Source organism: Bufo bufo, chromosome 1 (genome assembly GCF_905171765.1).
Source record: "Bufo bufo chromosome 1, aBufBuf1.1, whole genome shotgun sequence".
Taxonomy (NCBI): domain Eukaryota; kingdom Metazoa; phylum Chordata; class Amphibia; order Anura; family Bufonidae; genus Bufo; species Bufo bufo.
The window spans coordinates 263,098,313-263,112,913 of NC_053389.1; the positions used below are offsets into that span (position 1 = coordinate 263,098,313).

The 14,601-nt window shown below is 40.4% G+C and overlaps 1 protein-coding gene across 4 annotated transcripts in view; it reads left to right on the forward strand.

Moving 5' to 3' along the window:
* Positions 1-14,601, forward strand: part of SCUBE1 (signal peptide, CUB domain and EGF like domain containing 1) — a 322,190-nt gene that overhangs the window by 227,495 nt on the left and 80,094 nt on the right. For 2 of the 4 annotated variants that reach the window (XM_040439175.1, XM_040439176.1), the window contains exon 7: positions 7,803-7,892. The exons of the other annotated variants lie outside the window; for them this stretch is intronic. In XM_040439175.1, the coding sequence (XP_040295109.1) occupies positions 7,803-7,892 (90 nt within the window). The remainder of the gene's footprint in view (positions 1-7,802; positions 7,893-14,601) is intronic. 4 annotated transcript variants of the gene reach the window in all.

The following is a 14,601-nucleotide window of genomic DNA, read 5'->3' on the forward strand; positions in this document are numbered from 1 at the left end:
GCTACCAGGAGACAGGCCAGTACATCAGGAGACGTGGAGGAGGCCGTAGGAGGGCAACAACCCAGCAGCAGGACCGCTACCTCCGCCTTTGTGCAAGGAGGAACAGGAGGAGCACTGCCAGATCCCTGCAAAATGACCTCCAGCAGGCCACAAATGTGCATGTGTCTGCTCAAACGGTCAGAAACCGACTCCATGAGGGTGATATGAGGGCCCGACGTCCACAGGTGGGGGTTGTGCTTACAGCCCAACACCGTGCAGGACGTTTGGCATTTGCCAGAGAACACCAAGATTGGCAAATTAGCCACTGGCGCCCTGTGCTCTTCACAGATGAAAGCAGGTTCACACTGAGCACATGTGACAGATGTGACAGAGTCTGGAGACGCCGTGGAGAATGTTCTGCCTGCAACATCCTCCAGCATGACCGGTTTGGCATTGGGTCAGTAATGGTGTGGGGTGGCATTTCTTTGGAGGGCCGCACAGCCCTCCATGTGCTCGCCAGAGGTAGCCTGACTGCCATTAGGTACCGAGATGAGATCCTCAGACCCCTTGTGAGACCATATGCTGGTGCGGTTGGCCCTGGGTTCCTCCTAATGCAAGACAATGCTAGACCTCATGTGGCTGGAGTGTGTCAGCAGTTCCTGCAAGACGAAGGCATTGATGCTATGGACTGGCCTGCCCGTTCCCCAGACCTGAATCCAATTGAGCACATCTGGGACATCATGTCTCGCTCTATCCACCAACGTCACGTTGCACCACAGACTGTCTAGGAGTTGGCAGATGCTTTAGTCCAGGTCTGGGAGGAGATCCCTCAGGAGAACGTCCGCCACCTCATCTGGAGCATGCACAGGCGTTGTAGGGAGGTCATACAGGCACGTGGAGGCCACACACACTACTGAGCCTCATTTTGACTTGTTTTAAGGACATTACATTAAAGTTGGATCAGCCTGTAGTGTGTTTTTCCACTTTAATTCTGAGTGTGACTCCAAATCCAGACCTCCATGGGTTGAAAAATTTGATTTCCATTTTTTTATTTTTGTGTGATTTTGTTGTCAGCACATTCAACTATGTAAAGAACAAAGTATTTCAGAAGATTATTTTATTAACTCAGATCTAGGATGTGTTATTTTTGTGTTCCCTTTATTTTTTTGAGCAGTGTATATACACTCACCTAAAGAATTATTAGGAACTCCATACTAATACGGTGTTGGACCCCCTTTTGCCTTCAGAACTGCCTTAATTCTACGTGGCATTGATTCAACAAGGTGCTGATAGCATTCTTTAGAAATGTTGGCCCATATTGATAGGATAGCATCTTGCAGTTGATGGAGATTTGAGGGATGCACATCCAGGGCACGAAGCTCCCGTTCCACCACATCCCAAAGATGCTCTATTGGGTTTTGATCTGGTGACTGTGGGGGCCATTTTAGTACAGTGAACTCATTGTCATGTTCAAGAAACCAATTTGAAATGATTCGAGCTTTGTGACATGGTGCATTATCTTGCTGGAAGTAGCCATCAGAGGATGGATACATGTTCTCATTCTGTTTACGCCAAATTCGGACTCTACCATTTGAATGTCTCAACAGAAATCGAGACTCATCAGACCAGGCAACATTTTTCCAGTCTTCAACAGTCCAATTTTGGTGAGCCCGTGCAAATTGTAGCCTCTTTTTCCTATTTGTAGTGGAGATGAGTGGTACCCGGTGGGGTCTTCTGCTGTTGTAGCCCATCCGCCTCAAGGTTGTGCGTGTTGTGGCTTCACAAATGCTTTGTTGCATACCTCAGTTGTAACGAGTGGTTATTTAAGTCAACGTTGCTCTTCTATCAGCTTGAATCAGTCGGCCCATTCTCCTCTGACCTCTAGCATCCACAAGGCATTTTTGCCCACAGGACTGCCGCATACTGGATGTTTTTCCCTTTTCACACCATTCTTTGTAAACCCTAGAAATTGTTGTGCGTGAAAATCCCAGTAACTGAGCAGATTGTGAAATACTCAGACCGGCCCGTCTGGCACCAACAACCATGCCACGCTCACAATTGCTTAAATCACCTTTCTTTCCCATTCTGACTTTCAGTTTGGAGTTCAGGAGATTGTCTTGACCAGGACCACCCCCCTATATGCATTGAAGCAACTGCCATGTGATTGGTTGACTAGATAATTGCATTAATGAGAAATAGAACAGGTGTTCCTAATAATTCTTTAGGTGAGTGTATATACAGTACAGACCAAAAGTTTGGACATACCTTCTCATTCAAACAGTTTTCTTTATTTTCATGACTATGAAAATTCTAGATTCACACTGAAGGCATCAAAACTATGAATTAACACATGTGGAATTATATACATAACAAAAAAGTGTGAAACCACTGAAAATATGTCATATTCTAGGTTTTTCAAAGTAGCTACCTTTTGCTTTGATTACTGCTTTGCACACTCTTGGCATTCTCTTGATGAGCTTCAAGAGGTAGTCCCCTGAAATGGTTTTCACTTCACAGATGTGCCCTGTCAGGTTTAATAAGTGGGATTTCTTGCCTTCTAAATGGGGTTGGGACCATCAGTTGCGTTGAGGAGAAGTCAGGTGGATACACTTTGAAAGTAACGGCTATTTGACCATGAAGGAGAGTGATGGGGTGCTGCGCCAGATGACCTGGCCTCCACAGTCACCGGACCTGAACCCAATCGAGATGGTTTGGGGTGAGCTGCACCGCAGAGTGAAGGCAAAAGGGCCAACAAGTGCTAAGCATCTCTGGGAACTCCTTCAAGACTGTTGGAAGACCATTTCAGGGGACTACCTCTTGAAGCTTATCAAGAGAATGCCAAGAGTGTGCAAAGCAGTAATCAAAGCAAAATGTGGCTACTTTGAAGAACCTAGAATATGACATATTTTCAGTTGTTTCACTCTTGTTTGTTATGTATATAATTCCACATGTGTTAATTCATAGTTTTGATGCCTTCATAGTCATGAAAATAAAGAAAACTCTTTGAATGAGAAGTTGTGTCCAAACTTTTGGTCTGTACTGTGTATATATATATATATATATATATATACATACATAGACCAATATTAGATAGATATGTTCTGCCTGTGTCTGCCCTTGACAGTGATCATATCCTCTTGCGCCACTATAGATCATAAAATAAAAGAGCCAAGTATTGATAGCTGTGGAAATAGTTTGTGTTCTAAATTATTGGTTAACTTTGGTATCATACAGGCCCTATGGATGCCAAGTGTTTATATAATTTTACTGTATTTCATTATTATTATAATCCGTTCTGGAAAATGTCATACTGTTACATGGCTTCTAATATCCAGAGTTTCAATCATTTTTTTTTTTCAATTTGTACATCATCAGAGACTAGAACATATGTGGAAAAAGAGTGAAGTCTTCACTGACAGAAGATTAGTCCCTCACCACCTCTCTAGTATCACCTTCACTACAAGCATTATTTCCACAGTAGATACGTTTTTTTATAGAACACTTGCTTCAGGTTTCTGATTATGTGATTATAAAATCATATTATGACAATTACAAATCTCTTAAGCTGTGGATATGATATCTTCAACCCGTGTAAAGACACCATGTTGAAACTGACCTTGGCTAAAGGAATTCATTTATACCAGGCAGTGAAACTAGACTTCTGTGGTTAATGACCTTGAAGCTATTAACTTTGTAGACATTAATTTGGCAGTTTAGATTTAGGACTTGACATTTTAGTTCAGCTTTAGGATAACAAACTGTATATGTTTTATATCTTTTTTTAAGTGGACATTCACCTAAAAGTGTCCTAATATCATGCCACATTAAATGGTCACTAATGATACACTTTAGAAGGGCTCATCAATGGTGCCCTGGACCCTATACTAGCACTCATAGAACTATAAACCCCGACCCATACTCCTAGAGTCTCACCACTGGAAATTTCTGACACAACATTCCACAGAGAGGACCATTCAGGTGCTTTGTATAGAATTTTGTCAGTCTCCGTGTTGGCCCATGTGTGGACATCTATGCAGCTGCAAAAAAATTGAGGGCTTTTTTTCCTTGATATGCCTGGATTTACCCTTTAAAAGGGCTGCTACATGAAGACAATATGCCTTATCTGGGCATATGGATCTCATATAGGGGAGCAGTTTACTTAGGATTCCCCCTTTAGGAACAACACAGTTTTAGTCATTTGTACCAGACTGGTTCCTAGAGATACACTGTCTAACAGCTGCAGCTTTTTATATGGGGTTGCTATTAAGGTTATTTAGGTCTTCTGATCAAGGCCATATTGGCACTTTTCTGGGGGTGGCCAACCAGTAAGTAGGGTTAACAAGACATTAATGTTTTAAGAAAATCATTTTGAGAATACATTTTGGTGGAGAACAGGTATAAATATATATTAAAGGGCACCTGTCACATAATCTTAAACTGGATAGCTAATAGCACTGCCCCACAGAAGATAAACAAACAAATTCCAAACATACCTGTCTGTACTTTATGTCTTTATTCCATGTCCAGAAAAAGTGCTTCTATTCTGCTGGAAAACTGCTCCCAAGTGTCCCGCGATGCTAGGGAGGTTTATCCCCTTCCCCGTCTGCCATTGGCTGCTCCTCCCCCCCCCTTCCCCGACTGGGAGAAGCAGCAGCGGTGGTGCGGGGACCAGGAGCAGTGCCGGGAGCGGGGTAAGTATATTACCTGTGAGGGGCCCAGCACATGGCGGGGGGGGGGGGGGGGTTTCTTGAAATTGGATAACCCCTTTAATTATGCCTTAGATGAAGTTATATCACTTCTAGTAAAGCTTGCAATTGCCTGTTAATTTTCATCTCCCAAAGTGCACAACTAATACAGTAACTGGTAGAGGATCGTGGGAGATATGGGTCAACTGTATGGGGTCAAATAAATGTTGATCAAACTTTTCACTTCATCTTAAATGTGTCTATTGTTTCATGTTTTTGCTTGCAGGCTTCACTCAGATCTTTTTGCTGCTTTTATGTATACTGTGCATAAAATTGTGCTTTATATTATAAAATAAACAGTTTTCATTGAACTGCCAAAAAGTATATTTTCTATGGGAACGGCATTGACTTGTATATTTTTGGAACTCCTTATACAAAACACATCAGAGCAACACGTTTATTTGTCATTGAAGCCGAAATGTCAATGAATTATGTTTTATACATGTTTACATTCCTATTGTCAATTACATTTGATCCCTGTATCCACCCTTCCCGCTCCCTCTTTTGTTCAGTTTGTTTTTTTGGTTTCTTGTTTTAAATTGGAATAAGCTTGTTTTGGGTTTTAATGTGTGTTTTTTAATTCATTTTTTATATCTTGTTTTTAATTTTTCGTTCTGAATTACTCTGCTTTCTGGTGATGGTCCCTGATTGCCTGTCTTGTCTTAAAACTGATGTTTTATGAGTAATTTCCAAAAATATTATAATGCTGATATCACAAAAAGCAAACTCAAAAAGAGCCTCGTTGCAGCCTTATCTAATCTAGAACTTGTAAAATGTGTCGTTCACTCAACCATGTAGTGTTGGCAGAGATAGGCAGCTGCCCTTAACACTCCTGACCCTCCCCCACCCATCTTGCTAGCTTGTATGGTGCATCTCATAGCATCATTACAAGACCGTGAACCATTTGCAATGCTAAATGAATACTCCCCTTTTTCTTTTGTTTAATGCATTTGTCTGTTCCCCTCACCTGACTCTTTCTTATTTTGTTCGCTGCATGTGCAAATCCCCTTACCAGAAACTGCATTTAAAATTAAAGCTGTTGTCCACCCTTCTGTTTTTTTGCTAACTAAACAAGAATAAGATGATCTGCAAGCTTTACGACTATTTTTCTGCCACCTTTTGGTTCAGTTAGCTTATATAGATTATCCATGTTAAAGGGGTTTTCCGAGAATCTGATATTGATGACCTGTCCTCAGGATAGGTCAGTAGGGATATGACACCCAGGACCCCTGATGATCAGCTGTTTGAGGACACAGCAGTTCTCCGGTGGCCGTCACAGCCTCCTTGCAGCTTACCAAGTAGAGGGCGGTCCATTGGATAGCAGCCGTGCTTGGTATTGCAGCTCACTTGAATGAAACTGAGATACGCCTAGGCCACCTGATTGATGAATGCTGCATTATAATTCAGAACTCATAGGCAAGAGTTGGGCTGTTTTGGGAAGGAAAAAAAAAGACAGATATCCCCCTTAAAAGGGTTGTTCCATCAGGACAACCCCTCTCTATATACTATATGTACATATGATTGCCCATCTGTGAGCCAGAGCAGAGAGTCTCGCTATGGCAGACTTAGGTCATCCATGTATTTTATAGTCAGCCTTTATCTGAATGGTCACTGTGTAATACCTAATTCCCCCTGTGGTGGGTTCTGTGGATCAAATTTCTGGTTGGCCACATCCTTATGTTACTAACATGATCACATGTAGCTTAGACGATAAATAGGTTCTCCGCCCAGTCTATATTTTCTAGAAAAATCTTATTAACTGTAAAGTAAGGAATTGCATGGGTTTCTTCTTTATCTGCTGTCAGTAAAGAGCTAATACAGCTTTGAGCTGAACAGCTACATAATTTAGGACAATCTGGTTTCTAGGGAAACATGATCTGGCTCCAGCCTTATAAATGAGGTTGCCAAGAGGCACGTTCATAGCAACTAGCCTTTCTTTGAGTACTCAAGGCTGAAGCTACACTGAGATGATAAGAGAGGAGGAGTAGAGAAGTCACATCTCAACCTGTTAGTGCCTTACTAATTCTTAGAGGTTCTATTAAAGACGCCTTTAGAGACTTCAACAGTGAAATCATACTCTTGGCTGCTAGCTGGGGGTGTGGAAGAGGGGAAATGATAATGCTGGAGCTCAGACAGCTGTCTGTTTAGTCTAAGTTCCATATATGGGCCATTATGATGAGTTCACATGTAGACTTCTTTAATATCCACTTGTATTTCTACTGGAAGGCAACAGAAAAGTCGATGCTTACTTGCAAATCATCTTATTTACAATTGGTGGATACAAAAATTGTGGAGATCATTCTTAACCTGAGGCATTGCAATACTATCCTGCTTCACAACCTTTCTTCTACCCATCCAGTTCATTTTGTCCCCATCCTACCACCTCTTTTTTAATGAATTGATCCTTTTCTTCTCAAGTCACCCTTTCCTGTGTTGTCATGTCCATCTAACCTGCTGTAGACCATTCATTCTCCCCTCCTTGTGATGCTGTATGTGTGATGTACACATACAAACTTACCCATTTTTCTTCTGCTGCTTTTTTTGCTTCACTGCATGTTGACCAATTATTAGAATCTATTTTTGCGACATCTGAATGTCTATTTAAGTGTATTCCATAGACAAGCAGGCAACCAGCACTGCCCAAATGATCTTCTCTTTTATTCTGTGGTCTGGGTTGTGTCCATGCATGCTATGTGTGCCCTCTCTGTGTCACGTTATTACAAGGTCAGTCTCTAAGTGTCTCTTAATCATCCATCAGCGGATTGTGCACTGTCTACTCACACTGTGTGTTACTGACTGGAACTCTTCTTGGTTCTCGAGAACTTTAAGCACTTTTTCTTTCACTGCCTTGTATATTAATTGGATCCTTTCTCTGTGTATATAACTTCACTCATCATCCCTGGGCCACTAATCATTTCTCTGGTGGGCTTTTGCAGGGAATTAACACACTACGTATGGAATTCCATGCTATCACTGCTGGCTTGTAGACTTTGGACGTCCTTTGCCAAGAGGCTGTCGTAGAAGTTTGGGCTTTTGATTAACCAAATGCTCCATGTTTGTCCCTTACTTGTGTTTTAGAAAAGGATGAGGCTGCAATTGAGCGTTCTGAGTACAATTCCACGTCAGTTACTGATGTGGACAAGCGGGTGAAACGGAGACTCCTTATGGGTAAAATTTTTCTTCCACTACTATTATACAAGAAATGTGTTCTCATTGTGTGTTGTGTGTGTCGGTGTGTTGTGTGTATGTGGTGTGTCTAGAGCTGCCACTCTGTATAGCAGTTCAAATTCGTTTCTTTTAGCAGTTCCAAACCAATTCCTCAATTATGGTTTAGCATTGTTGACCTGAGGGAATTGTAAGCCCCACACAATAGCCATGATTTGCTAAAAAGGTGGTAGGTATCCTATGCAGATTTCTATGGCAAAGTATGGATTTTTCTTAATGGGATAGGCCTGACAATATAGGTTGTTTCCAGATAGGTCTTGCTATGATAATGTTGGTTAGGACACAATTGGTTGTTAATTAAACTCCTGGAAGGTATTAGTCTTTCTCACAGGGATCCAGCTGGTGAAATGTTAGGCAAATTTACCCTCGGAAAATATGCATAAAAGCTCTCCACCAGAAGAAAGAAAAAAATGTCTCTAGTACCACCTATTGGTAGTTACCTTGTAAATCAGTACTCCAATGGCTCCTTAATAGCTGGACCCTTTAAAGTGTTTTCAAGAAAAGTTTGCATAATGAGCACAGCCATTGTTCTTTGTACAATAATAACTGTGCAAGAATAGGTCTTTTGGGGCTTCCCTAATGTCTTTTTCATCCTAATAATTCCCCTCTTCAGCTGCACAGCTAGATGTATTTCTCTCAGAAGCAGGGGGCGTCTCCCACTGTGATGTCCTTTCCTTTACTTCCCTCTGTTTGTTTTCAGCTGTGGTGCTCACAGAACAGATAAGAAGGGGGAGATCACACTTACAGAAAGTCAAAAGGCTCTTGTGATGTTCAGAAGTTGTGTAGAAGCAGTTCTTTTATCAGTCTCAACATCTCATCTAGCTCTGACCCCTATTTCCTCTCTGCCATTTTCTGTGTCTGTTACAAAGGACTTATCTTGCCTCACAACAGGCAGTGGACTGCAAATTAGGTGGAAGTTATATCCCTAGTGGCCATGATTTGACTTTACAGATTGGAAGATGCAGGAATATTTTTTAAATTAAGTGATTTACCTTTTACGCTATTCTCTATTAAGCTGTGTGACAGTTATAGTGACTCTTTAAGGAATATAAATATGGGTTCTCACAAAGCCAACTGGAACCCTACTCTGCACTAAAGAGGAGCAACAACACTGAAGCAGTGCCGTCTACAGATAGTTGGCACTGTTTTGGCTTCTGTAGGATAGTTCATTTGCGTAGTTAAAGGGTTTCTCAAGTCCTACAAAATGGATTTCTTATCCTTAGGATAGACCATCAATACGTAGCCAAAAGAAGCCAGCCCATCGATCAGGGGGTGTGCTTAGATTCCCACAATTTGATATTGATGACCTATTCTAAAGACAGGCCATCCATTTGTAGGATGGGAAACCCCCTTTAGGTCCATCTCTATTTTATGTATTAAGCCAGTGGCTGTTAAAAATAAAAAAAAGAAGAAAAGGATGTTACCATATATACAGCAGTCTACTGAGCTTTGAAGAATCATGGTGGCCACATAGTGGTTTTAGAAGAGTTCTACCTCACAGACCACCAACTAGATAACCTTGACACTAAACATAAAGGTTGGACTGTTTTATCTTTGTTAATTAATGTTTTTAATAATTCTGTTTGGTTGGAACCAAAAGTAATGTATTAAAACTAATACATTGAAACAAGTTGTATTAAAAATATTGGAAGAAACTGGAAATGCTGGACAATTTTTGGTGCATTATAATTTTGATATGCTTTGAGACTGGATCCCATAAATACGTTTCTAACAATAAGATCTGCTAGCAGGAAGCTTGTATGATAGAACTCATTATGGCAATGTCTTATGGAGAAAACTCGACGTATAGATAATGCTACAATATTTCACTCGTTAGTTTATAAAATATAAAATAAACATGTTACTATCAATTGAGGAGCCATAATACAGCTACAGGCGTGAATCCTAAAATTTAAGTAGCTTCTTAAGAAACCCCACTACAAAGCCTATATTAGTTTGTTACTTCTGGCCCTTAAAGAACATCTGTCGCCATGATCAATCCTAGTATACCAGTTGCTGGGGCATGTGGGAGATGTCAGGACCATTAAAGAATCAACACTGTTCTGATGCCTGGCCCTGAAATCTAGTTCTTGTGCCAGCAAGAGTTCAGATGACATAGTTAGTATCTCAGGAGCGGGGATAGCTTAATAAGATCTACTGCGCATGTGTTGATTGAACTCTCACTGGCGTATGTGCATCAGAACAGTTATGCCTGGCCCTGTCAATCTCAGGTTGATATATGATGGGGGGAATGTGATGAAGGGAAGGTGCCTATAAAGGGGTTTCCTATAGTGCACACATATCCCCTCAGGACACAAAAAAGGGGGAGGGTTAGTAGTTAAGCGCCAGCTCTCCCGTGAAATAAGGATGGTAAATTGTTATATAATCCATATAGTATATATACGTATAAATGAATAGCAAAGGCATATACAGATAATGATACTACAGTGCAGGGTTACATGCCAGTACACCCAGATACATGCTATTAAAAAGCAATGAAAGTCAAGAGAGTATCCATAAAATAGAGTTTTTTAAAAAGGATATTTTAAAAAACAGTACCAAAACATATGTGTACTCACTTCGCTGGGAGGTAGTCATCAGAATAAGCACCTAACACCTGTGACATACAACCCCCCTGGCCAGGATCGCATGAAGAATGTCAGTGATAGATGGCAGCACACTCAAGAAGGCTTCAGATCAATCACTTTATTAGGTAGACGGGCTCAACGCGTTTCGAGGACCACAGTTCCCCTTCCTCAGGAGCAAATACAAAATTGCCTATAAACCCCTTTATAGGCATCTTCCCTTCATCGCATTCCCCCCATCAAACACTCAGTTGAGCTGCCTAGCCTGTTGTTCATCTATCCCATGTGGCCTCTTCTCTCTCTATCCCACCACTGTTGCCACCCATGGTATTTTACCCTTCTTGGGGATTTTATCATCCCTAAAAGATTGGAATAACCTTCCCCCTTCTTTTATCTTTATTTCATAATCTCAGGTTGAGAGCGAGTGACTAAGGCAGAAAGGTGAAGGTCAAGTAGTGCTCTAAGTGTCTAGGCCTGCCCCTTGGTGCTTCGAGCACCCCATTAAAATAAAAATAAAAGTTAGAATTTTTCAATAAAGACACATTTTACCTCTCCTTGTGGTTAAAAATATTAATGTAATCAACATTGAGAAGAAATATTCCTCCAGATTGAATGCTAAACAGTGATGGTGCTATTCAATGGAAAAATAGCAGGAATATTTGCAGTTTTACTCAATGGGTTTTGGCAAGTTCCTTCTCTTCAAGTGTTTATTTGAACACACGTAGCAAGAATCTTTTGCTTTGACGTTGGTGGGATTCAAAAGCTTTGGAATCTGTAAGAGGTGGTTTCTCGCAGGCAGCTAATGACTATCTTTTTCCGTTTATATTCATCAACGAGATTCCTATCCAAAGTCACCCAGTTCATTCATGGAAATCTATCCTAGAGTATTGCACTGGTAGGACAAGAATTATGGAAAATATGTTTCAGCAAAGGCCCTATGGATTGACCACAAATAATGTAGAATTAAAATGAGAAAAAAAATCAATAATTTTATTTTCTAAAAAAACAAAAAACAGCCCCACTGTTGTTTCTAAGCTGTGCCTGGCATTGCTGTTCAGCCGTATTCAAGTAAATGAGGCTGAGCAGCAATACCAGACACAACACATGGACAAGAGTGTTTTCTTTTGTTTTTGTTTTGTTTTTGCTGAAGAAGGATGACACTTTTTTCTTATCTAAGGCAAATTCTTTTGTTTCATCTACATAGTGTTCTTTTTCTATTTACTATATTTAGAGATAGAGGATGACCAAGCAGCATTTCGTCTAATTGGTTGTAAGCACAATAGAGGTAATTTTTCAGCCTAATGTCATTTAATTCTAACTTGTAGCTATGAGTTCACTACCTAGCAACTGCAATGGGTGTCAGGCATATCATGTCATAGCAACCAGTCTTTATCCAGTTACTCTGATCTTTGTCATTGATGTTAGATTAATATCAGCCAAACGCACCATTTTGGTGGGACTGGCCAGCAGGTTGATGTGCATGGGGTGGTAGTTCAACAGTAGACAAGGGATTTCAATATGCCCCATCCTTTTGCTCCTCATTAGGAAAGATAAGCATTGACTAAGAAGTCGATCAATTTTCCTGTTCTTTATTTAAGTGATATGTACATGCTTAGCTGATGTGAGTGTAAGCTTAGGAGGAGGATGGTAAAGTATTAGGATGTCAGGGGAACTTATTATCTATAGACATTGTAATACAAGAGGAGATATAGGACAACTGGCCATTATCTCTCCAGACAGACCTAATTCCTATCTCACAAAGGAGTTTTTGGATGTATTAAAAGTGTAGGTCTACCCTTTTTGGGAGTTGTACTGTATATGGTTCTCTTTGAATGATGCTAGACTGTGGACAATAGAAAATACTCATGTTCAATAAGATGATTTTCTCATGCATGGTTGGCCATATATCTACATATACCATAATTTTGGGATTATTGGGTGTACTGTCTGATTCAAGCTGTTAGGTACATAAGACTTATAGTCAGTGACCTTATTACCTATAACTTATATATTGTATAATAATATATATATTTTACTACATATTTTATTTTTTATTTTTGAAGGATTAGTGCCGATTTAGACACTTCATTATTTTCTAGGTCCTCTCCCCTCCCTATCTTGCTTCACCCTGCAGCTTACATAAAAAAAAATAATCTGAACCATAAACTTGATTTCACCTTTCTGCCTTTCTGGCATACTCTCACCGAATGCCAAACACTAATGGTCCTGCGTATTGTTCCATTTGCAAGTCATTAATATCACTCTCGTGCTCTGCTGACTGTCACATTTAAAAGCCACTATCCTTACTTATGAAATTCTGAAAGGCATCTGCTCCTGATTAGTGAGAAGAAAATCTTTTAATGAGCGCATTGCAGCAGAGCTTGTTTGAATTTAGCCTCAGAAGTTTTTCTTTACATTTCACAGACATCTAAAGCATTTAAGATTTCTTTGTCCAGTTGACTGGTATTTCCATCTTATATTTCTAGGCTTTATGAAGCCTTGTGACAAAGGTGCATGAGTACACCTAGAGTATTTCTAGTTCCATTAAGCGAGGCAGAGTTATCTCCAAGGTCATTAACCCTACACTAGCTCTTACTGACCTTTTAAGATATTTAAGAAAATGTTCCTAAACTTTAGCATAATGGCAAAGATTTCACATTAACTTTTAAGTGTTGTATTTAATGACCTCCACTCTAGGCTATGGTGACTGTCAACTAAAGCATCCAACCAAAAAATTGCCTCCAACTACCCCAGTTTCTGAAGCCTGTTTTGTACGCCTTAAAGGGGATATTTGTAGACCAGAGTCAGGGGCATATAGTGCATTTGAAAATTCTTTGGATCCTTTCACATTTATCACATTTTCTTATGTTGCAGCCTTGTTCTAAGTTTCAAATGTTCCCCTTCATTCTGCTCTCTGTACCCCATAATGAGAAAGTGAAAACAGAATGTTTGAAATCTTTGCTTATTTATTGAAAGAGGAAAACAAAAATATAGCATTTACAGTATTCAGACCATTACAGCACCTTTGGCAGCGATTACACCCCCTAGTCTTCTTGGATATGATGCCACAAGGTTTGCACGTCTGGATTTGGGGATTTTCTGCCATTCTTTGCAGATCCTCTGAGGCTCTGTCAGATTGGATGGGGACTGTCAGAGGACAGCTACTGTCAGGCCTCTCCAGAGATATTTAATTGGGTTCAAGTCGGAGCTCTGGCTGGACCACTCAAGGACATTCACAGAGTTGCCCCTAAGCCACTTCTGTGTTGTCTTGACTGTGTGCTTAGGGTCATTATCTTCTTGGAAGGTAAATTTTCAGCCCAGTCTGAGGTCCAGCACTGTGTGCCAGATTTTCATTAAGAATATCTCTGTACTTTTCTCCACTCAGCTTTCCCTCAACTCTGACCAGTCTCCCTGACCCAGCCGCTGAAAAACACCCCACATCATAATGCTGCCACCACCATGCTTCACTGTAAGGCTACTTTAACACAAACGTATTTTGTTATCCGCATCCGTATGTCCATTCCGTAGCCCCGCAAAAAAAATAGAACATGTCCTTTTCTTGTCCATTTTGCGGACAAGGATAGGCATTGTTACAATGGATCCGCAAAAAAACGGATGCCATATGGACGTCATCCGTTTTTTTTTCGGATCCGCATTTTGCGGACTGCAAAACACATACGGTCGTGGGAATCTAGCCCAAGGATGGTCTTGGGCAGTGCCTTGTTTCTTCCAAACACGACGCTTAGAATTGAGATCAAGAAGTTTAATCTTACTTTCATCAGACCGGAGAATCTTGTTTCTTACAGTCTGAAAGTCCTTTATGTGCTTTTTTTATTTTTATTTTACAAATTTTCATGCGTCTTTTACACAGATTGGATGAATGCTGAAGTGATGGTTAACACAAGATCTTTGGAGCTCTGCCTAAGTGACCATTTGGGTTCTTGGTCACCTCTCTAATCAAGTTATCTACAAATTCTATGTCAGTCCCAAGTAACATCAAATAAGTAACCAGTAATAACATATACCACACAATCTTTATTAAAACATATATTAAAGGGAGTCTGTCA